This window comes from Phyllobates terribilis, unplaced genomic scaffold, assembly GCF_046119375.1.
Source record: "Phyllobates terribilis strain yellow unplaced genomic scaffold, ASM4611937v1 Scaffold_36__1_contigs__length_13169755, whole genome shotgun sequence".
Classification (NCBI taxonomy): Eukaryota; Metazoa; Chordata; class Amphibia; order Anura; family Dendrobatidae; genus Phyllobates; species Phyllobates terribilis.
In genome coordinates this window covers 10888174-10913716 of record NW_027362796.1, presented here as the reverse complement: position 1 = coordinate 10913716, position 25543 = coordinate 10888174, and the positions used below count along the sequence as shown (strand labels likewise).

General features: G+C 50.2%; 2 protein-coding genes across 5 annotated transcripts in view; both read right to left on the bottom strand.

The window, feature by feature from the left end:
• LOC141182837 (uncharacterized) overlaps positions 1 to 25543 on the bottom strand; it is a 206490-nt gene that overhangs the window by 23192 nt on the left and 157755 nt on the right. Inside the window, exon 1 of one of the 4 annotated variants that reach the window (XM_073660968.1) lies at positions 6548 to 6621. The exons of 2 other annotated variants lie outside the window; for them this stretch is intronic. Coding sequence is in view for 1 of the 2 variants with exons in the window: in XM_073660966.1 (XP_073517067.1) it covers positions 2951 to 2976 (26 nt within the window). In the remaining variant the exon portion in view is untranslated. Of the gene's footprint in view, positions 1 to 2950; positions 3017 to 6547; positions 6622 to 25543 lie in introns of those variants that run through there. One more of the 4 variants, XM_073660966.1, reaches the window with a different exon arrangement.
• LOC141182835 (uncharacterized) overlaps positions 1 to 25543 on the bottom strand; it is a 285253-nt gene that overhangs the window by 102078 nt on the left and 157632 nt on the right. The window lies entirely within an intron of this gene.

Here is a 25543-nt window from a genome sequence, read left to right as displayed (position 1 = left end):
CATTACACTGTGGGGCATCATACATACTGCATAAGGGGCATAATGGGGGCATTACACTGTGGGGGGGAATCATACATCCTGTATACAGGGCATAATGGGGGCATTACACTGTGTTGGGGCATCATACATCCTGCATAAGGGGCATAATGGGGGCATTACACTGTGTGGGGGCATGATACATACTGCATAAGGGGCATAATGGGGGCATTACACTGTGTGGGGGCATGATACATACTGCATAAGGGGCATAATGGGGGCATTACACTGTGTGGGGGCATCATACATACTGCATAAGGGGCATAATGGGGGCATTACACTGTGTGGGGGCATCATACATCCTGCATAAGAGGCATAATGGGGGCATTACACTGTGTGGGGGCATCATACATCCTGCATAAGGGGCATAATGGGGGCATTACACTGTGTGGGGGCATCAAACATACTGCATAAGGGGAATAATGGGGGCATTACACTGTGGGGGCATCATACATCCTGCATAAGGGGCATAATGGGGGTATTACACTGTGTGGGGGCATCATACATACTGTATAAGGGGCATAATGGGGGCATTACACTGTGGGGGCATCATACATCCTGCATAAGGGGCATAATGGGGGCATTACACTGTGTGGGGGCATCATACATCCTGCATAAGGGGCATAATGGGGGCATTACACTGTGGGGGGCATAATACATCCTGCATAAGGGGCATAATGGGGCCATTACACTGTGTGGGGGCATCATACATCCTGCATAAGGGGCATAATGGGGCCATCATACATCCTGCATAAGGGGCATAATGGGGCCATTACACTGTGTGGGGGCATCATACATACTGCATAAGGGGCATAATTGGGGGCATTACACTGTGTGGGGGCATCATACATCCTGCATGAGGGGCATAATGGGGTCATTAAACTGCGTGGGGGCATCATACATACTGCATGAGGGGCATAATGGGGGCATTACACTGTGTGGGGGCATCATACATACTGCATAAGGGGCATAATGGGGCATTACACTGTGTGGGGGCATCATACATCCTGCATAAGGGGCATAATGGGGCCATCATACATCCTGCATAAGGGGCATAATGGGGCCATTACACTGTGTGGGGGCATCATACATACTGCATAAGGGGCATAATTGGGGGCATTACACTGTGTGGGGGCATCATACATCCTGCATGAGGGGCATAATGGGGTCATTAAACTGCGTGGGGGCATCATACATACTGCTTGAGGGGCATAATGGGGGCATTACACTGTGTGGGGGCATCATACATACTGCATAAGCGGCATAATGGGGGCATTACACTGTGTGGGGGCGTCATACATCCTGCATAAGGGGTATAATGGGGGCATTACACTGTGTGGGGGGGCATCATACATCATGCATAAGGAGCATAATGGGGGCATTACACTGTATGGGGGCATCACACATCCTGCATAAGGGGCATAATGGGGGCATTACACTGTGGGGCATCATACATACTGCATAAGGGGCATAATGGGGGCATTACACTGTGGGGGGGAATCATACATCCTGTATACAGGGCATAATGGGGGCATTACACTGTGTGGGGGCATCATACATCCTGCATAAGGGGCATAATGGGGGCATTACACTGTGTGGGGGCATCATACATACTGCATAAGGGGCATAATGGGGGCATTACACTGTGTGGGGGCATCATACATACTGCATAAGGGGCATAATGGGGGCATTACACTGTGTGGGGGCATCATACATACTGCATAAGGGGCATAATGGGGGCATTACACTGTGTGGGGGCATCATACATCCTGCATAAGAGGCATAATGGGGGCATTACACTGTGTGGGGGCATCATACATCCTGCATAAGGGGCATAATGGGGGCATTACACTGTGTGGGGGCATCAAACATACTGCATAAGGGGAATAATGGGGGCATTACACTGTGGGGGCATCATACATCCTGCATAAGGGGCATAATGGGGGTATTACACTGTGTGGGGGCATCATACATACTGTATAAGGGGCATAATGGGGGCATTACACTGTGGGGGCATCATACATCCTGCATAAGGGGCATAATGGGGGCATTACACTGTGTGGGGGCATCATACATCCTGCATAAGGGGCATAATGGGGGCATTACACTGTGGGGGGCATAATACATCCTGCATAAGGGGCATAATGGGGACATTACACTGTGTGTGGGCATCATACATACTGCATAAGGGGCATAATGGGGCATTACACTGTGTGGGGGCATCATACATCCTGCATAAGGGGCATAATGGGGCCATCATACATCCTGCATAAGGGGCATAATGGGGCCATTACACTGTGTGGGGGCATCATACATACTGCATAAGGGGCATAATTGGGGGCATTACACTGTGTGGGGGCATCATACATCCTGCATGAGGGGCATAATGGGGTCATTAAACTGCGTGGGGGCATCATACATACTGCATGAGGGGCATAATGGGGGCATTACACTGTGTGGGGGCATCATACATACTGCATAAGCGGCATAATGGGGGCATTACACTGTGTGGGGGCGTCATACATCCTGCATAAGGGGTATAATGGGGGCATTACACTGTGGGGGGCATCATACATCCAGCATCAGGGGCATAATGGGGGCATTACACTGTGTGGGGGCATCATACATACTGCATAAGGGGCATAATGGGGGCATTACACTGTGGGGGGCATCATACATCCTGCATAAGGGGCATAATGGGGACATTACACTGTGGGGCCAGTAAAGGGGTCCTGTACTATGAGAACAATACGTTTCCTCCCTTCCTGTCTCCATAGTTGGGTCGTATGTATCTATTACAGGAAACAGAACAAAAACCTTATGATTCTTATAAAGGGGCAACACAAGACCCCAAAAGAGTCTCCGTGCTGAAGGGGTTAGTCTCCCCTGCCCCAGTAATGGGGTCTCCACATACCTCCACCTGCAGAGCCGCCACCACATATATGGCTGCTCTGTGCGCACAGGAGCTGTGATGAGGTCACAGGAGGGGAGGAGTCAGGGGTCACATGATCAGGGGCCTCAGTGGATGCAGGACTCTGCTGTGCTGGTTGTCATGGTGCTGGATGAGCTGAAGTTTGTGTGTGGGGTCAGGAGGGGTTTACAGTGTGGATGTAGCAGAGCCGCGTGTGTACGAGGCGTACGGAGCGGAACCGCGTGTGTACGAGGCGTACGGAGCGGAGCCGCGTGTGTACGAGGGCATCATACATCCTGCATAAGGGGCATAATGGGGCCATCATACATCCTGCATAAGGGGCATAATGGGGCCATTACACTGTGTGGGGGCATCATACATACTGCATAAGGGGCATAATGGGGGCATTACACTGTGTGGGGGCATCATACATCCTGCATGAGGGGCATAATGGGGTCATTAAACTGCGTGGGGGCATCATACATACTGCATGAGGGGCATAATGGGGGCATTACACTGTGTGGGGGCATCATACATACTGCATAAGCGGCATAATGGGGGCATTACACTGTGTGGGGGCATCATACATCCTGCATAAGGGGTATAATGGGGGCATTACACTGTGTGGGGGGCATCATACATACAGCATAAGGGGCATAATGGGGGCATTACACTGTGGGGGCATCATACATCCTGCATAAGGGGCATAATGGGGGCATTACACTGTGGGGGCATCATACATCCTCCATAAGGGGCATAATGGGGGCATTACACTGTGGGGGCATCATACATACTGCATAAGGGGCCTAATGGGGGCATTACACTGTGTGGGGGCATCATACATACTGCATAAGGGGCATAATGGGGCCATCATACATCCTGCATAAGGGGCATAATGGGGGCATTACACTGTGTGGGGGCATCATACATACTGCATAAGGGGCATAATGGGGGCATTACACTGTGTGGGGGCATCATACATCCTGCATGAGGGGCATAATGGGGGCATTACACTGTGTGGGGGCGTCATACATACTGCATAAGGGGCATAATGGGGGCATTACACTGTGTGGGGGCATCATACATCCTGCATAAGGGGTATAATGGGGGCATCATACATCCAGCATGAGGGGCATAATGGGGGCATTACACTGTGGGGGCATCATACATCCTGCATAAGGGGCATAATGGGGGCATTACACTGTGGGGGCATCATACATACTGCATAAGGGGCATAATGGGGGCATTACACTGTGTGGGGCCATCATACATCCTGCATAAGGGGCATAATGGGGTCATTACACCGTGTGGGGGCATCATACATACTGCATAAGGGGCATAATGGGGGCATTACACTGCGTGGGGGCATCATACATACTGCATGAGGGGCATAATGGGGGCATTACACTGTGTGGGGGCGTCATACATACTGCATAAGGGGCATAATGGGGACATTACACTGTGTGGGGGCTTCATACATCCTGCATAAGGGGTATAATGGGGGCATTACACTGTGGGGGGCATCATACATCCGGCATAAGGGGCATAATGGGGGCATCATACATCCGGCATAAGGGGCATAATGGGGGCATTACACTGTGGGGGCATCATACATACTGCATAAGGGGCATAATGGGGGCATTACACTGTGTGGGGGGCATCATACATACTGCATAAGGGGCATAGTGGGGGCATTACACCGTGGGGGCATCATACATCCTGCATAAGGGGCATAATGGGGGCATCATACATACTGCATAAGGGGCATAATGGGGGCATTACACTGTGTGGGGGCATCATACATACGACATAAGGGCAGACAATGTGAACTGAGGTCTAAGATGGCAGACATACAAGAAACAGAGGCATGTTCACACTAGCAAAAAAGAAGCAAGACAAAAATATATCTCATACCCTACCATAATTATATATAAATGTAAAGCAAAATTGCATAATAAATATAGGGTACTTAGTGAACTATTTTTGATCAAAAAAAGTATACAAGCCGTCCCACCAGCGGCAAGGTGACCCTAAATTGGGACGGTACCTATACTGCCTATATTAAAAACCTTACTGTATATCAAAGTTGAAGTAATGCATATAAAAGGGTAGACAAATAGGACCGGGTCCCAACTCCAGACCACCTAGGCCCGTGGTAAGCTACATATATACCAATCAGCTCAACAAAGGGCATGCCACACCCTTAAATTGCACAGAATGCAAACAAGTCAAAAAACCAGACAATGTGAACTGAGGTCTAAGATGGCAGACATACAAGAAACAGAGGCATGTTCACACTAGCAAAAAAGAAGCAAGACAAAAATATATCTCATACCCTACCATAATTATATATAAATGTAAAGCAAAATTGCATAATAAATATAGGGTACTTAGTGAACTATTTTTGATCAAAAAAAGTATACAAGCCGTCCCACCAGCGGCAAGGTGACCCTAAATTGGGACGGTACCTATACTGCCTATATTAAAAACCTTACTGTATATCAAAGTTGAAGTAATGCATATAAAAGGGTAGACAAATAGGACCGGGTCCCAACTCCAGACCACCTAGGCTCGTGGTAAGCTACATATATACCAATCAGCTCAACAAAGGGCATGCCACACCCTTAAATTGCACAGAATGCAAACAAGTCAAAAAACCAGACAATGTGAACTGAGGTCTAAGATGGCAGACATACAAGAAACAGAGGCATGTTCACACTAGCAAAAAAGAAGCAAGACAAAAATATATCTCATACCCTACCATAATTATATATAAATGTAAAGCAAAATTGCATAATAAATATAGGGTACTTAGTGAACTATTTTTGATCAAAAAAAGTATACAAGCCGTCCCACCAGCGGCAAGGTGACCCTAAATTGGGACGGTACCTATACTGCCTATATTAAAAACCTTACTGTATATCAAAGTTGAAGTAATGCATATAAAAGGGTAGACAAATAGGACCGGGTCCCAACTCCAGACCACCTAGGCCCGTGGTAAGCTACATATATACCAATCAGCTCAACAAAGGGCATGCCACACCCTTAAATTGCACAGAATGCAAACAAGTCAAAAAACCAGACAATGTGAACTGAGGTCTAAGATGGCAGACATACAAGAAACAGAGGCATGTTCACACTAGCAAAAAAGAAGCAAGACAAAAATATATCTCATACCCTACCATAATTATATATAAATGTAAAGCAAAATTGCATAATAAATATAAGGGTATGAGATATATTTTTGTCTTGCTTCTTTTATACGACATAAGGGGTATAATGGGGGCATTACACTGTGTGGGGGCATCATACATCCTGCATAAGGGGCATAATGGGGGCATTACACTGTGGGGGCATCATACATCCGGCATAAGGGGTATAATGGGGGTATTACACTGTGGGGCCAGTAAAGGGGTCCTGTACTATGAGAACAATACGTTTCCTCCCTTCCTGTCTCCATAGTTGGGTCGTATGTATCTATTACAGGAAACAGAACAAAAACCTTATGATTCTTATAAAGGGGCAACACAAGACCCCAAAAGAGTCTCCGTGCTGAAGGGGTTAATGCCCCCTGCGCCCAGTAATGGGGTCTCCACATACCTCCACCTGCACAGCCGCTACCACATATATGGCTGCTCTGTGCGCACAGGAGCTGTGATGAGGTCACAGGAGGGGAGGAGTCAGGGGTCACATGATCAGGGACCTCAGTGGATGCAGGACTCTGCTGTGCTGGTTGTCATGGTGCTGGATGAGCTGAAGTTTATGTGTGGGGTCAGGAGGGGTTTACAGTGTGGATGTAGCAGAGCCGAGTGTCTACGAGGTGTACGGAGCGGAGCCGCGTGTGTACAAGGTGTATGGTGCAGAGCCGTGTGTGTACGAGGTGTACGGAGCGGAGCCGCGTGTGTACGAGGTGTACGGAGCGGAGCCGTGTGTGTACGAGGTGTACGGAGCAGAGCCGCGTGTGTACGAGGTGTACGGAGCAGAGCCGCGTGTGTACGAGGTGTACGGAGCGGAGCCGTGTGTGTACGAGGTGTACGGAGCAGAGCCGTGTGTGTACGAGGTGTACGGAGCAGAGCCGCGCGTGTACGAGGTGTACGGAGCAGAGCCGCGTGTGTACAAGGTGTACGGAGCAGAGCCGCGTGTGTACGAGGTGTACGGAGCAGAGCCGCGTGTACGAGGTGTACGGAGCAGAGCCGCGTGTGTACAAGGTGTACGGAGCAGAGCCGTGTGTGTACGAGGTGTACGGAGCGGAGCCGTGTGTGTACGAGGTGTACGGAGCAGAGCCGCGTGTGTACGAGGTGTACGGAGCAGAGCCGTGAGTGTACGAGGTGTACGGAGCAGAGCCGCGTGTGTACGAGGTGTACGGAGCAGAGCCATGTGTGTACGAGGTGTACGGAGCGGAGCCGCGTGTGTACGAGGTGTACGGAGCGGAGCCGCGTGTGTACGAGGTGTACGGAGCAGAGCTGCGTGTGTACGAGGTATATGGAGCAGAGCAGCGTGTGTACGGAGCGGAGCCGTGTGTGTATGAGGTGTACGGAGCAGAGCCGTGTGTGTATGAGGTGTACGGAGCAGAGCCGTGTGTGTACGAGGTGTACGGAGCGGAGCCGCGTGTGTACGAGGTGTACGGAGCAGAGCCGTGTGTACGAGGTGTACGGAGCAGAGCCGTGTGTACGAGGTGTACGGAGCGGAGCCGCGTGTGTACGAGGTGTACGGAGCAGAGCCGCGTGTGTACGAGGTGTACGGAGCGGAGCCGCGTGTGTACGAGGTGTACGGAGCGGAGCCGCGTGTGTACGAGGTGTACGGAGCGGAGCCGCGTGTGTACGAGGTGTACGGAGCGGAGCCGCGTGTGTACGAGGTGTACGGAGCAGAGCCGCGTGTGTACGAGGTGTACGGAGCAGAGCCGCGTGTGTACGAGGTGTACGGAGCAGAGCCGCGTGTGTACGAGGTGTACGGAGCGGAGCCATGTGTGTACGAGGTGTACGGAGCGTAGCCGTGTGTGTACGAGGTGTACGGAGCGGAGACGCGTGTGTACGAGGTGTACGGAGCAGAGCCGCGCGTGTACGAGGTGTACGTAGAGGAGCCGCGCGTGTACGAGGTGTACGGAGCCGTGTATGTACGAGGCGTACGGAGCGGAGCCGGGCGTGTACGAGGCGTACGGAGCGGAGCCGGGCGTGTACGAGGCGTACGGAGCGGAGCCGGGCGTGTACGAGGCGTACGGAGCGGAGCCGGGCGTGTACGAGGTGTACGGAGCGGAGCCGGGCGTGTACGAGGTGTACGGAGCGGAGCCATGTGTGTACGAGGTGTACGGAGCGGAGCCGCGTGTGTACGAGGTGTACGGAGCCATGTATGTACGAGGCGTACGGAGCGGAGCCGGGCGTGTACGAGGCGTACGGAGCGGAGCCGGGCGTGTACGAGGCGTGCGGAGCGGAGCCGCGTGTGTACGAGGCGTACTGAGCGGAGTCGCGCGTGTACAAGGCGTACGGAGCGGAGCCGTGTGTGTACGAGGTGTACGGAGCGGAGCCGCGTATGTACGAGGTGTACGGAGCAGAGCCGCGCGTGTACGAGGCTTGCGGAGCGGAGCCGGGTGTGTACGAGGCGTGCGGAGCGGATGCTGCCCCTCTCCAGGAGCGATCACAGCAGCTCGGCATGAGACATTCTTGTACTACACTGACTGTCCTGACAGAACACAGCTCGTCAGCACATAGCCCCGACCTCAAGCGACAGCCGGACAGTCCCATTGGATCGGGGACGGTTGGGGGGTTTCTGTATATAAGTTGTGTGTGATAATTGTAGAATTATTAATGTCTTAGCATAAAAGGATGTACCTGAGTGTTTGTGCCGGGGTCCACATGCATGGAGGGGTTGAGGCGGTGCTGGCTGTATTATGCAGACGGTATCTGCCTGTAACAGTAGTAACCAGAAACTACTAGAAACTCTGCACCAAAATGAAGCAAATCCTTATTCTGGGACCTTCGCCTTGTACGTAACACCCCCGGATCCGGTACAAGCCGGGCAGATATTCTCATTCATGTCATTTTCTGCTTAAGGTTCTGCGGTTTTCTGGCTAACTATAAAAAAGAAAAAGCGTAAAACAATATTTGTTTCTGCTGCATTGACATAAGTACAATCTTTCAGTATATATAAATCTTTTGCACGTCGGGTCAATGCTGTAAAGGACAGTAAAGTGCCAGAAACTTGTAACTACTGATCTCTCCACAAGAAAAAGCCGACAACTCCATCAATGGGATCATTTTATAAAATTAGGTCTTTGCAAGATGAAAATGGTCTCACAAACCACATTTTTTTTTAAATGTTCATAAAAAAACCCAAACAAACAAAAATAATAACCTTACTTTGATTTTTTCCCCATTTTTCAATACTTTATGTGGTAAATTGAATATTGTCATTCCAAAGAGCAACTAGTCCCACAAAACACAAGCCCTCCGTCTATGTTAATGAAAAAACAAAGTTATATTTTTTGGGAAAAAGGGGAAGAAAAAAACAAAAAATTGGTCTTGTCAGAATAATGTAATTGCTATATATATACAGTACAGACCAAAAGTTTGGACACACCTTCTCATTTAAAGATTTTTCTGTATTTTCATGACTATGAAAATTGTACATTCACACTGAAGGCATCAAAACTATGAATTAACACATTTGGAATTATATACCTAACAAAAAAGTGTGAAACAACTGAAAATATGTCTTATATTCTAGGTTCTTCAAAGTAGCCACCTTTTGCTTTGATGACTGCTTTGCACACTCTTGGCATTCTCTTGATGAGCTTCAAGAGGTAGTCACCGGAAATGGTTTTCACTTCACAGGTGTGCCCTGTCAGGTTTAATAAGTGGCATTTCTTGCTTTCTAAATGGGGTTGGGACCATCAGTTGTGTTGTGCAGAAGTCAGGTGGATACACAGCTGATAGTCCTACTGAATAGACTGTTAGAATTTGTATTATGGCAAGAAAAAAGCAGCTAAGTAACGAAAAACGAGTGGCCATCATTACTTTAAGAAATGAAGGTCAGTCAGTGTGAAAAATTGGGAAAACTTTGAAAGTGTCCCCAAGTGCAGATGCAAAAACCATCAAGCACTACAAAGAAACTGGCTCACATGAGGACCGCCCCAGGAAAGGAAGACCAAGAGTCACCTCTGCTTCCGAGGATAACTTTATCCGAGTCACCATCCTCAGAAATCGCAGGTTAACAGCAGCTCAGATTAGAGACCAGGTCAATGCCACACAGAGTTCTAGCAGCAGACACATTTCTTCAAGAGGAGACTTTGTGCAGCAGGCCTTCATGGTAAAATAGCTGCTAGGAAACCACTGCTAAGGACAGGCAACAAGCAGAAGAGACTTGTTTGGGCTAAAGAACACAAGTAATGGTCATTAGACCAGTGGAAATCTGTGCTTTGGTCTGTTGAGTCCATATTTGAGATCTTTGGTTCCAACCACCGTGTCTTTGTGCGACGCAGAAAAGGTGAACGGATGGACTCTACATGCCTGGTTCCCACCGTGAAGCATGGAGGAGGAGGTGTGATGGTGTGGGGGTGCTTTGCTGGTGACACTGTTGGGGATTTATTCAAAATTGAAGGCATACTGAACCAGCATGGCTACCACAGCATCTTGCAGCGGCATGCTATTCCATCCGGTTTGCGTTTAGTTGGACCATCATTTATTTTTCAACAGGATAATGACCCCAAACACACCTCCAGGCTGTGTAAGGGCTATTTGACCAAGAGGGAGAGTGATGGGGTGCTATGCAAGATGACCTGGCCTCCACAGTCACCAGACCTGAACCCAATCGAGATGGTTTGGGTGAGCTGGACCGCAGAGTGAAGGCAAAAGGGCCAACAAGTGCTAAGCATCTCTGGGAACTCCTTCAAGATTGTTGGAAGACCATTTCCGGTGACTACCTCTTGAAGGTCATCAAGAGAATGCAAGAGTGTGCAAAGCAGTCATCAAAGCAGAAGGTGGCTACTTTGAAGTACCTAGAATATAAGACATATTTTCAGTTGTTTCACACTTTTTTGTTAAGTATATAATTCCACATGTGTTAATTCATAGTTTTGATGCCTTCAGTGTGAATGTACAATTTTCAAAGTCATGAAAATACAGAAAAATCTTAAAATGAGAAGGTGTGTCCAAACTTTTGGTCTGTACTGTATATATATTTAAAATTGAATAATTTTACCCCAAAATTGTGATCTGTTATAATATTATCATTCTTCATGCGAGATTAATCATTAGTCTGTAGATAAATCCAAACTGTAACGGGTCCGGGAGGCGGAACCTCTGAGCTACTATACAAGGGGGCGGCCCTTGTAAGGGAGCGGGTGGCAGTCTCTGGATGAACGGACAGGGAGATACGGCAAGTGATCAGGGCAGTCTCTGGGTGAACGGACAGGGAGATACGGCAAGTGATCAGGGCAGTCTCTGGGTAAGGGGTAGGTACGACCTGTGATGGCAGAGCCTCCGGGTAGGCTAGCAGGCAGATGGTAGATGGGTGCTCCCAGGTGAGCAAGCGAGAGTCTCTGGAATAGCAGGTGGTCACGGCACGTGACGGCGGAGCCTCAGGGCTGGCAGGCAGGCAGGTAACGGAGAAGCGCTCCCAGGTGAGCGGGCAAGAGTCTCTGGAATAGCTGGTGGTCACCGCACGTGACAACGGGACCTCCGGGCTGGCAAGCAGGCAGGTAACGGAGATGCGCTCCCAGGTGAGCGGGCAAGAGTCTCTGAGATAGCTGGTGGTCACAGCACGTGACAACGGAGCCTCCGGGCTGGCAAGCAGGCAGGTAACGGAGAAGCGCTCCCAGGTGAGCGGGCAAGCTGGTCCAAAGACAGACTGACCGGAGTAGTAAAGCAGACCGTCGGACCTCAGACAAGCAGGCAGGTAGCTGATATGCGCTCCCAGGTGAGCGGGCAGGCTGGTCCTTAGACAGACTGACAGGAGTAGTAAGGCAGACCGTCGGACCTCAGACTGGCAGACAGGTAACAAGTATTCAGGCAGGAAACAGGCAGGTAACTGGCAGGAATCAGGCAGGTAACTGGCAACGGGACCTGAGGGCTGAAGCACAGGTGAGACACAGGTGCAAACAACATTGCTCGGGCACCTCCATTTTGGAGGAGGTGCCTTTTATATGATGAAGTCCTCCGGCCATTGGCCGGGGACTCTTTAGGGCGGCGCGCGCGGCCCCTTTAAGAGGAGGGGAGCGCGCGCGCGCCTTAAGCACAGGGGCCGGGAAGGAGCGCGCGCCGAGAGCAGAGCAGGAGGAGGACGCCGGGACGGAGCGCGCGCTGACAGCAGAGCGGGGAGAGGACGCCGGGCAGGAGCGCGCGCTGACAGCAGAGCGGGGAGAGGACGCCGGGCACGGAGCAGAGCGGTGAGGGGAGCAGCGTCCCTGCCTAGCAGAGGGCAGGGACGCCAGCGCTACAGTACCCCCCCCTTTAGGCCCCCCCTTTTTTAGGCCAGACAGAAATTTAGCTAGGATGAGAGGGGCATGGATGTTCTCCCGGGGCTCCCACGTTCTCTCCTCAGGACCAAACCCCCTCCAATCTACCAGAAAAAAGGTCTTTCCTTTTACCCTTTTGCTGGCAAGAATGTTCTCTACCTCAAACTTGTCCTCAGCAGAAACCAGAGCAGGAGGCGTACCTGTAGACTTAGAAAAAGAGTTAAGTACCACAGGTTTGAGGAGAGATACATGGAAGGAGTTAGGGATCCGTAAGTTGGCCGGGAGTTTCAATTTATAGGCTACCGGGTTGATCTGACCGATGACCACCAGTGGGCCGATGAACCGAGACCCTAACTTATAGGAAGGGATCTTGAGTCGGACATATTTGGACGAGAGCCAGACTTTATCCCCAGGACGGAATTGAGGAGGGTCCATCGCTAAATGCTGCCAGGGGGCAGCAGGTACTGGCAGAGGAAGAAGGTGGCCGGCCGACAGGTGTCTCGGAACTTTGTTGCGGGCGCAGGACACACAGGCAGAAACAAAGTCCATAACATCCTTGTGCAGGTTAGGCCACCAGTAGTGTCGGGTAATAAGCTGGAGGGTCTTTTTCCGACCGGCGTGGTCAGCTAGTTTAGACGAATGACCCCAGTGTAGGATTCTCTCCCGATCAGGTACCGATACGAACGTCTTACCAGGAGGGAGACAATTTAGACTCACGGGAGCCACCTGCATTACTCTGGCGGGATCGATGGGGCAGTCACATGGTCTATGAGGTGGTGATGTCTCTGCCTCCTCCTTAACAAAGACATCAGCACTAGACCAATAAGGAATCGGAAGTCCAGGTAGATTAGCTGGGATAGGAGAGGGACGGACGGAATGGACGGGAACCAGGCAGGTTTTATGACAGGCCTGTCCCCAGTGAAGGACTTCTCCGGTTTGCCAGTCAAGCACGGGTGCATGTCTCTGGAGCCAAGGCAGACCTAGCAAGAGGGCGTGAGGGAGACCAGGCAGAACGTGAAAGGAGATACTCTCTGAATGCAGCATTCCCACCTGCAGAGTAATGGATTCGGTGATGAATTGGATGGGGCGAGGTAAGAGGCCCCCATCCACGGCAACAACAGACAAGGGTACAGCCAGAGGTTTGGTGGGGATGCGGAATTTCTCCACCAGGGACTGTGAAATAAGATTTCCGGCTGCTCCAGAGTCAAGTTGGGCTAGTTCGGAATAACGATTCTCCCCGCAGATGATTGAGACTGACAACAGCAGGGATGGAGAGGATTTATTTTTGTCTAGATCGACCCCTCTGAGTGAACCTAGATACAGGCGTTCTCCCGACCTCTCCGGGCAGGCACGGATCAGATGCTCCTTACTGCCACAGTAGAAGCAGCTCCCCTCGGCACGGCGGAAATCCTGACGGGATTTGACCATCTTGGTCTGGTCGACCTGCATAGGCTCAGGAGAGTGTACCTGTGGAGAAACGGAAGGAATGACGGGTTCCTGGAAAGTAGGAGCTAGACGTGGAATCCTTCTCTCACGGGTGACCTCTTTGGCACGCTCCTGGAACCGTAGGTCAATCCGGGTGGCAAGGGTTATTAGATCATCGAGAGTGGTAGGAATGTCCCGACCAGCAAGTTCATCTTTAATACGGCCGGACAGACCCTCCCAGAAGACGGATACCAGGGCTTCGTTATCCCAGGCCAGCTCCGAGGCAAGGGTACGGAACCGTATGGCATATTGGCCCACGGTGAGGCTTCCCTGACGGAGGCGAAGCAGAGAAGATGCGGATGAGGTCCTCCGTCCGGGTTCGTCGAAGGCTTTCCGGAAAGCCATGAGAAAGGCAGGCAAGTCGGACACCAGGGGATCTCCTCTCTCCCATAGAGGATTTAGCCAGGCCAGGGCCTCCCCGGTGAGATGGGACATGATAAAGGCAATTTTGGCTCGGTCGGAGTTAAACTGGTGGGATAATAGTTCAAAATGCAGGGTGCACTGATTTATGAAGCCCCGAGCCAGGACGGAGTCGCCTCCGAAGCGAGGAGGTGCAGAGAGCCGGGGTCCGGAAAAGGATACCATGGTACTGGCGGAGGTTGTTGGTGGATCAGACAGAGTGTTCAGGCGAGTATTAACATTCCGCAGGTGACCCAGGATGGTCTCCTGTTGGGACCTCTGACGGGACAGTTCAAGACAGAGGTCCGAGAGCGAGGGAGCTTGGGTGCCACCGGGTTCCATGGCCCGAGCAAACTGTAACGGGTCCGGGAGGCGGAACCTCTGAGCTACTATACAAGGGGGCGGCCCTTGTAAGGGAGCGGGTGGCAGTCTCTGGATGAACGGACAGGGAGATACGGCAAGTGATCAGGGCAGTCTCTGGGTGAACGGACAGGGAGATACGGCAAGTGATCAGGGCAGTCTCTGGGTAAGGGGTAGGTACGACCTGTGATGGCAGAGCCTCCGGGTAGGCTAGCAGGCAGATGGTAGATGGGTGCTCCCAGGTGAGCAAGCGAGAGTCTCTGGAATAGCAGGTGGTCACGGCACGTGACGGCGGAGCCTCAGGGCTGGCAGGCAGGCAGGTAACGGAGAAGCGCTCCCAGGTGAGCGGGCAAGAGTCTCTGGAATAGCTGGTGGTCACCGCACGTGACAACGGGACCTCCGGGCTGGCAAGCAGGCAGGTAACGGAGATGCGCTCCCAGGTGAGCGGGCAAGAGTCTCTGAGATAGCTGGTGGTCACAGCACGTGACAACGGAGCCTCCGGGCTGGCAAGCAGGCAGGTAACGGAGAAGCGCTCCCAGGTGAGCGGGCAAGCTGGTCCAAAGACAGACTGACCGGAGTAGTAAAGCAGACCGTCGGACCTCAGACAAGCAGGCAGGTAGCTGATATGCGCTCCCAGGTGAGCGGGCAGGCTGGTCCTTAGACAGACTGACAGGAGTAGTAAGGCAGACCGTCGGACCTCAGACTGGCAGACAGGTAACAAGTATTCAGGCAGGAAACAGGCAGGTAACTGGCAGGAATCAGGCAGGTAACTGGCAGGTAACTGGCAACGGGACCTGAGGGCTGAAGCACAGGTGAGACACAGGTGCAAACAACATTGCTCGGGCACCTCCATTTTGGAGGAGGTGCCTTTTATATGATGAAGTCCTCCGGCCATTGGCCGGGGACTCTTTAGGGCGGCGCGCGCGGCCCCTTTAAGAGGAGGGGAGCGCGCGCGCGCGCGCCTTAAGCACAGGGGCCGGGAAGGAGCGCGCGCCGAGAGCAGAGCAGGAGGAGGACGCCGGGACGGAGCGCGCGCTGACAGCAGAGCGGGGAGAGGACGCCGGGCAGGAGCGCGCGCTGACAGCAGAGCGGGGAGAGGACGCCGGGCACGGAGCAGAGCGGTGAGGGGAGCAGCGTCCCTGCCTAGCAGAGGGCAGGGACGCCAGCGCTACACAAACATCTGGGAGATGTAGAACAATATATCTCTGATTCTCCTCTGCCAGGATAAGCGCGTCCTTTCTGTCCTTTCTGTGATGGAGAAAACGCTTGAAAGTCCGATGAGTTTTTGGAGCTTATTGTAAAGGGCCTTAATGACGACCTGGGAAAGAAACCACCAGAAACAAAGGATCCAACCAGGTAAGTTCTAATTATCCCGTCTGATAAAATGATCAGCTTTATTTCCATGGGATTGTTCTGTAGAAGAGATGGGACCTGCAGCATTTTGACCCTGAGCTTCACTATGTATAGATGTAGCAAAGCTTAATATGACAATTCACACACCGCAGTGACAAATTGTCTCAGAAGGTTAGCTCTCATAACAGAATTAACATCACTTATAGTGGAACTAAACTTACAATTTATTTTCAGAATTGTGAAAATTATGGCAGTTTGCAAAGCACTTCATTAGTTTCTTTGGCGTCATATCCATAAAGTGATGATATTAAAGTGGCCACCAGACCCTGCTTTTCCCCAGTGCAGGAGCGTTGCTGGGGTCCTAAGAGATCAGGGACCCCAGCCCCAAAGTACATGTTTCCCCATATAACCTCCCCGCCACTTAAAAGAGGATTTATACATATATAATTACAGTATACCACTGTTACTAATCTAAAATACACTATACAAAGACCAATATTCCCAAAATTACTACTATACAAGGCCAAAATGATCCTGCTACACAATGTCCTCTACCATCACCACCACACAGTGAATCCATATATGAAAGAAAACCCCGCAGGGTAAAAGACCATCAAAGGAGTCCAGGGAGTATAAAATCTATCATATTTATTCAGCAATAGAAAAATAGGATGATGGGGGAAGGGACACAACACATATGTGATTGTTAGACGTGTAAGCGAAAAAAAGCAAGGCACGCAAGGAAGGGGCCATTCCAGGTATAATGGCTGTCTATAGTATCATCATGGGTGTACTAAAATATCCCAAAATAGACACCGCATATATTCCACTGGGGGCAACAGTCATCATATGCAGGTGCATCTCACTAAATTAGAATATCATCAAAAAGTTAATTTATTTGAGTTCTTCAATACAAAAAGTGAAACTCCTATATTATATAGAGTCATTACAGACAGAGAGATCTATTTCAAGTGTTTATTTCTGTTAATGTTGATGATTATGGCTTACAGCCAATGAAAACACTAAAGTCATTATCTCAGTAAATTAGAATAATTAACAAAAAACTCCTGCAACGGCTTCTTAAGTGTTTAAAAATGTCCCATAGTCTGTTTCAGTAGGCTCCACAATCATGGGGAAGACTGCTGACTTGACAAATGCCAAGAAGGCAGTCACTGACACCATCCATTAGATCCCAGAGTTCCAATTTTCCTTTGGAAATCAAGGTCCCAGAGTCTGGAGGAAGAGTGAAGAGGTCACAATCCAAGCTGCTGGAGGTCTAGTGTGAAGTTTCCACAATCAGTGATGGTTTGGGGAGCCATGTCATCTGCTGGTGTAGGTCCACTGTGTTTTATCAAGAACAAAGTCAGCGCCGCCGTCTACGAGGAAATTTTACAGCACTTCATGCTTCCCTCTGCCGACAAGCTTTTTGGAGATGGAAATTTCATTCTCCAGCAGGACTTGGCACCTGTCCACACTGCCAAAAGTACCAATACCTGGTTTACACACAACAGAATCACTCTGCTTAATTGGTCAGCTAACTCACATGCCCTTAACCCCATAGAGAATCTATTATAGAGAAACTATGGGGTATTGTCAAGAGGAAGATGAGAGACACCAAACCCAACAATGCAGACGAGCTGAAGGCTGCTATCAAAGCAACCTGGGCTTCCATAACACCTCAGCAGGGCCACAGGCTGATCGCCTCCATGCCACGCCGCATTGATGCAGTAATTGATGCAAAAGGAGCCCTGACCAAGTATGAGGGCATTTACTGAACATACATTTCAGTAGACCAACATTTCGGATTTTAAAAACATTTTTCAAGCTGATGTTATAAAGTATTTTAATTTACTGAGATAATGACTTTTGTGATTTCATTGGCTGTAAGCTATAATCAGTGGCGTACCGCCAATGGTGGCAGGCCACACCACTGCTATGGGGCCCGTGAGCCTCGGGGGAGCGAGGAGGATAGGTGAGTATTGGGGGGGTAGGAGGTTGCGGCGGCGGAGGAGCGGGCACACGCAGTAGCGGCTGCTGTAGCTACCACGTGTGCCCGCTGCTAAAGGGACATGAATATTCCCTCTTCTCCACTTCCATGGGCGTGGAGAAGAGGGAATATTCATTCTTTTTAGTAGCGGGCACGGAGGAGCGCTGAGCCGTGGCTCCTGCTTACAGTGCCCGCTACTAAAGAGAATGCATATTCACTCTTGTCAACGCTCATAGTCCCAGCGTGGAGAGGAGTGAATATGCCGGCAGCAGCAGCAGCTCACCTCGACAACTGAGAGCGCGCGCTGCTCAGATACCAACATGAGCTGCTGGCAGACAGAACACAGCAGCTCTGGAGCAGAGGTGAGGAAGGAAGGTGAGTATAAGTGTTTATTTTTTGTGTGTGCAGTGATGGGACCACACATACCAGGATTGTTGGATGAGGGGGCCACACATACCAGGATTGTTGGATGAGAAGGCCACACATACCATTCCTGACCCCATTTCTGGCGATTGGATATTTCCCTGGATCTCATGTATCCTGCTGCATATCGCTGTATATAACATAGGCTTACGTCATGTGAACAATGGCCAAATAGCTGTTGGCTGAGAACTCGTCCTGTATGATAAAATCTGCGATGGAGGTTCCTAATACGGCTTCCAACGAAGATGTGACATCATCCAAATGTGTATAAGAACTAGCAAGTGATAAAGGAGACAATGGCTGGTAGGTAATAAGTCATTACCTGTCTGCCAATATCTTCTTCTGGAAGACTTCAAGATATCATGTATTACATATTACATATTATTCTGAAAGAGCACCATGTAATACCACATGTGTCCTGGAGAGGCCACTACGTCCAGCAAAACACAGCTGATTGCTGAGGGTGTTCACTGCCAGACCCCCGACTATCAACTGATCGCCTGCAAGTCCTCATTTGGGGGCAGGAGTTGTTCACACTTGGCATATTTTGTGATTCATGAGGGGAGGACAGTAGCCGGATATAGACTTTTTCTATAAAGTCAGATTAAAGGGGTTTTCAGGAATGTTCTTATGTAATATATAGGAGGTTCCCAGTGGTAGAGAAAACACACAGAGCTTTACTTTCTCCTGCTGCTCCAGCTCTGGATCTTCAGCGCTTCCTGTGCTCTATTGTGACAGGCTGCAGGGGTGATGGCTCAACTTCAGCACACATCATTGCAGCCAATCACTGAGCTTAGAAGCTCTGTCAGCGTGGCCACTGAGCCAAGTGATTGGCTGCAGAGCTGCAGTCATGATGTCACCCTTGAAGCCAGTGACTAAAGATCAGCGGCAGCGGTGAAGTGCTGGAACTGGAGCAGGAGGTAGTAAAGCTTCATCTGTTCTACTTAAGTGACGATTTATAGGATTTATATTTAAGTGATGAAAAATAATTCAGAAATTTGTAAAAAAAAATAATAAAAATAATTTGCTTGTGTCGCCACTTTCCGAGATCCGAAAGCCGTGGCGTTTCCATGTTTCGGGAATGGGGCTGCGTGAGGGCTAGTTTTTTGCACCCCAAACTGATGGTTATATTGATATCATTTTGGGGTATATACAATGTTTTGATTGTCTGTTATGATATATTTTTTTCTTGTTGCAACGACTGAAAATCTGTAATTCTGGCATTTTATGTAATGTTCTAGTTACGCCGTATACTAAATGGATTAATTTATTTTATATTTTGATGGATCTGACTTTTACCAACGCAGCGATACCAAATATGTGTATTTTTTAAATGTTTTATATTTCTTAATTTTTAATGGGGGGAAAACTGGGATGATTTGAACTTTTATACTTTTTTCATTTTTTTTTACTTTTCACTGTATTTGTTAGTCTCTTTAGGGGGCTTGAACCTGCAATCATTTGATTGCTTGTGCTATATACAGCATTGCTATATATAGCAGAAATCACGATCTCCTATGAACACTAGCAACAGGCTGGCTGTCACAGGAATACAGTGATGACAGGCAGTGTGCAGTGATGGGGCCACACATACCAGGATTGGGGGGTGAGGGGGCCATGCATACCAGGATTGGGGGTTGAGGGGGCCACACATACCAGGATTGGGGGATGAGAAGGCCACACATACCAGGATTGGGGGATGAGGAGGCCATACATATCAGGATTGGGGAATGAGGGGGCCACACATACCAGGATTGGGGGATGATGGGTGCCATGCATACCAGGATTGAGGATGAGGGGGGCCCTATATACCAGGATTGGGGGATGAGGGGTGCCATACATACCAGGATTGGTGATGAGGGGTGCCATACATACCAGGATGGTGAAATTTTCCAGTAGCTGCTGCATTTCCCACCCTAGGCTTATACTCAACTCAATACGTTTTCCCAGTTTTTTTGTGGTAAAATTAGGGGCCTCGGCTTATACTCGGGTCGTCTTATTTAAAACATACGGTATTTTAAAATCAGTGAGTACGTGGTGCCCATAATATGGCAGGACTGTGTGGTGCATTATACTATATGGGGGCTGCATTTTACCCTTTGGGGTGTGAAATATACTGTATGGAGGACTATGGGGAGTGCAATATATTCTATCGAGGACCATGGGAAGTTCATTATACTATATGGAGGATTATGGGGGGTGCATTATACTATATGGAGGATTTTGGAGGGTGTATTATACTATATGGAGGATTATGGGTGGCATATTATACTATATGGAAGTCTATGTGTGGCCATTATGATATTTTGAGGGCTATGTGGGGGGCTGTTATACTGTATGAAAGCAATTATACGGTGTGAAGGTTTGTATGGGGTCCATCATACTGTTTGGAGGGCTGTGTGGGGCCATTATACTGTTTGGAGGGCTAGTGTGGGCCATTATACTGTATGTAGGCCCATTATACTGTATGGAGGGCTGTGTGGGGGTCACAGTTGGGTGAATCATACTGTGTTAGGGTCACCATACTTTGCCTTGGGAGTTGAAGTGGGGTACAATAAGGTCATTATACTGTTCATGTAGAGGCTAATGTGGAGGAATGCACCATACTGTGTTTGGGGGGCACTTTTATTGGCATCATACTTCATGGGGGCAATGAAAGAGGGATCTAGGACTTCAGTAGGAGGAACATTAGAAAAACGAAGTAAAGGCTGGAAAGTTGTGAGATCGGCTCTTCTGTGACACAGACAAATATTTCTTTATTTTTTTGGTGGGGGGGGGTCCAATTAGAGCTTCTGCTATGGGGTCTCATGATTTCTATGTGCGCCCCTGGCCATAATCATCAACATTAACAGAAATAAACACTTGAAATAGATCACTTTGATTGTAATGACTTTATATAATATATGAGTTTCATTTTCAGCATTGAAGAACTAAAATAAATAAACTTTTTGATGATATTCTAATTTAGTGAGATGCACCTGCATATATAAGGGGTGTGGGTGCCATCATACTATAAGGGGCTATAGGAGTCATCATGCTATATATGAGGGGCAGTGGGGCCATCATATTATATAAAATGGGGAGTGGGTGCCAGAATACAGTTTATAAGGGTCTGTGGGGCCATCATACAGTATAAAGGGAGCTGTAGGGGCCATAATATAATGTACAAGTGGGTGTGGGGGCCATCATACAGTATATATTGGGCAGTGGGGGCCATCATACAGTACTGTATATATGGGGCTGTGAGGGCCATTATACAGGATATAGGGAGTTGTAGGGACCATCATGCCAGTTATAAGGAGTTGTAGAGACCATCATACAGTGCATAGAGAGCTGTGGGGACCATCAGACAATGCATAGGGAGCTGTGGAGACCATCATACAGTGCATAGGGAGATGTGGGGACCATTATGCAGTGCATAAGGAGCTGTGGGGACCATTTTGCAGTGCATAGCGAGCTGTAGGGACCATTATGCGGTGCATAGGGACATGTGGGGACCATCATACAGGGCATAGCGAGCTGTGGGGACCATTATGCAGGGCATAGGGAGTTGTGTGGACCATCATACAGAGCGTAGGGAGCTGTGGGGACTATCATACAGTATATAAGGAGTTGTGGGGACCATCATACAGTGTACAAGGAGCCGTGGGGACCATCATACAGTGTACAAGGAGCCGTGGGGACCATCATACAGTGCCTAAGGAGCTGCAGTGACCATCATACAGTGCGTATACAGCTGTGGGGACCATCAGACAATGCATAGGGAGCTGTGGAGACCATTATACAGTGCCTAAGGAGCTGTGGGGACCATCATACAGTGCATAGGGAGATGTGGGGACCATCATACAGGGCATAGGGAGCTGTGGGGACCATTATGCAGTGCATAGGGAGCTGTGGGGACCATCATACCGAGCGTAGGGAGCTGCGGGGACCATCATACAGTACATAAGGAGCCGTGGGGACCATCATTCAGTGCATAAGGAGCTGCGGGGACCATCATACAGTGCGTAGAGAGCTATGAGGACCATCATACAATGCATAGGGAGCTGTGAAGACCATCATACAGTGCATAGGGCACTGTGAGGACCATCATGCAGAGCGTAGGGAGCTGTGAGGACCATCATACAGAGCATAGGGAGCTGTGGGGACCATCATACAGGGCATAGGGAGCTGTGGGGACCATCATACAGTGTCTAGGGAGCTGTGGGGACCCTCATACAGTATCTAAGGAGCTGTGGGGATCATCATACAGTGCGTAGGGAGCTGTTAGGACCATCATACAGTGTCTAGGGAGCTGTGGGGACCATCATGCAGTGTATAGGGATCTGTGGGGACCATCATACAGTGAATAGGGAGCTGTGGGGACCATCATACAGTGTGCAGTGAGCTGTGGGACTATCATACACTATACAGGGTGCTATGGGGGCACTCTGGACATTATTTCTTTTAAATGGGTGCATCATCAGAAATTTCTTCTTTCACCACCCCGAAATCATCGTCCATAGACTTGAAGAAGAACTTTGTAGTTGGGTGTAGTTTGATTGTGGCTTTAAGGGGGCATTATTACTTATAGGGGATACTCAACGGTATTTGTTGCTTGGAGGGAACACTTCAGATATTGAAACTTTCATAAGAGCATATCTGGCATTATTACTTGCTAGGTGTAATGCACACGCCCAGGCTGAGCGGCGTGTGCGTGTGATTGTAGTGATTCCACTGGACCGTGCCGGAGAGTGAATGCCTGGAGGGGCTTAACTAGGTATTCACCCGATCCGACCAGGGTCGCACGACGGCATACGACGCCAGTGCACCAAGGAGGAACCGAGCAAAGGGACCAGGTGCTACTCCAGGACAGACCCCGGACACGGCTGTTGACCCACACAGGGGAATACAGGAACAGACTGGTAGGCTGGCACACAGACTGGTGGGTATAGGCAGGCACGACTGGTATGCAGGCAGGGGGGTACAGGCAAGCACAGCTAGAGTGCAGACAGGGAGGCACTAGCAGGTAGGAACACAGGCGGGATAGGACCCAGTACACACTGGGACTCAGGAACAATACAGGCAGAGGGGTACAGGCAAGCACAGCTAGAGTGCAGACAGGGAGGCACTAGCAGGTAGGGACACTGGCGGGATAGGACCCAGTACACACTGGGACTCAGGAACAGAGCCACAGATGTGGCGGACAAACACAGCAGAGTGAGGCCGCCCAGAGAGGTGAGCGAGAACAGGGCAGGACAAGGCCGCCTGGAGCGGTGAGCAAGAGTAGAGCAGGACAAGGCCGCCAGGAGCGGTGAACAAAGGATCAGAGCTGAGCGAGACTGCTGGAGCAGTGAGCAAGAGTAAAGCAGGACGAGGCCGCCTGGAGCGGTGAGCAAGAGTGGAGCGAGACTGCCGGAGCAGCGAGCAAAAGGGTCAGAGCGGAGCAAGGCTGCCGGAGCAGCGAGCAAAGGAGTCAGAGCAGGCTAGAACCGCCGGAGCGGTAAGCAAAGGAGTCAGAGCAGGCTAGAACCGCCGGAGCGGTGAGCAAAGGAGTCAGAGCAGACTAGAACCGCCGGAGCAGTGAGCAAAGGAGTCAGAGCAGGCAAGGCTGAGTAGGGGGGACAGGGCTCTGTTCACACGGAACAGACAGGAAGGGAAAGGCAGAGCCAGACACCCACAGGGTACTTGCAGTGAAGTAGCGAGTGGACCACAAACTCACAAACGGGAGTACAGAGACAACAGGCAGGAGTTAGGTACGAGTTCAGACTCTGCAGAAAAAGGAAAGGAACGGACATAGAGAAAAGACAGATGAAAGATAGGAGAGAGTACAGACTGGAAGTGAGTGTACGGACGAGACCGACACAGGAGCGGGACACAGGAGCGGGTCTGGGAATACGGCCCCCAGAGAGGCGGGACGAACAGGCAAGGAGCGTGTTCAGACAGAACAGACAAGATACAGGAGCAGGTCTGGGTAATCGGCCCCCAGAGAGGCGGGACGAACAGGCAAGGAGCGTGTTCAGACAGGACAGACAAGATACAGGAACGGATCTAGGTAATCGGCCCCTAGAAGGCGGGAGGAACAGGCTAGGAGCGTGTTCAGACAGGACAGACAAGATACAGGAACGGATCTAGGTAATCGGCCCCTAGAAGGCGGGAGGAACAGGCTAGGAGCGTGTTCAGACAGGCCTGGAAATACAGCCTCCAGGAAAGGCAGCAGGCAAGAGTACACAGACAGGACTCAGTTCAGACACGGGAACTGATACCGCAAGGCAGGAGACAAAGACAGGACTCAGCTCAGACACGGGAACTGATACCGCAAGGCAGGAGACATAGACAGGACTCAGTTCAGACACGGGAACTGATACCGCAAGGCAGGAGACATAGACAGGACTCAGTTCAGACACGGGAACTGATACCGCAAGACAGGAGACAAAGAACGGGACCTGGCATCTTCAGAGTGAAAGCAAACACTGAAAGAAACACTATGCTCAGGCAGGGATAGATGGGAGCAGCTGAGCTATATACCAGGTGACAGACAGCAATAGGCTGAGGACGCACAAGGGGTGTGACCCACAGCAGGTACAAAAAGCAGGAAGTGATCGGGCGCCGCCCTTAAGCAGCAGAAACAGACACAAACAGACAGCATGGAGGGAAGCCAGAGAGACATTCTGGACTGGAGATCAAGTGCGCGCTCTTGCACAGTGGGAGATGGACCACCATGCAAGGACGCCGCCAGGTATGTTACAGTACCCCCCCCCTTACGCCCCCTCTTCTTCAGGCCTGCCAGAATCTTCCGCAGGGAATTCGAGGACCAGTCGTTCACTTCAAGGAGATCACTTCCACTGTCCACAGGAAAAACTGATCTCATCTGGTTAGCTAGGATGCTACCTCCTATCCAGCCATCCTCAGCAACAGACGAAACGGGTGGAGTACCAGGAACAGCACACAAGGAAGTCTCTCTCCACATATTTTCAGGTGGCACCCCAGAGGGTACAGGAGACAACTGGAAGTCCTTCACCGGGTTGGAGGGGGACAGAGACTTGGGGGTAATCTCTGCTTCGAGGTACATCTTGTCAAGCTCACAGGAAGAAATAGACGGGTTATCAGGTACATAATGAGGAAAAGTCACTGTCTCTTTGTTATCTGGTGGTACCCCGGA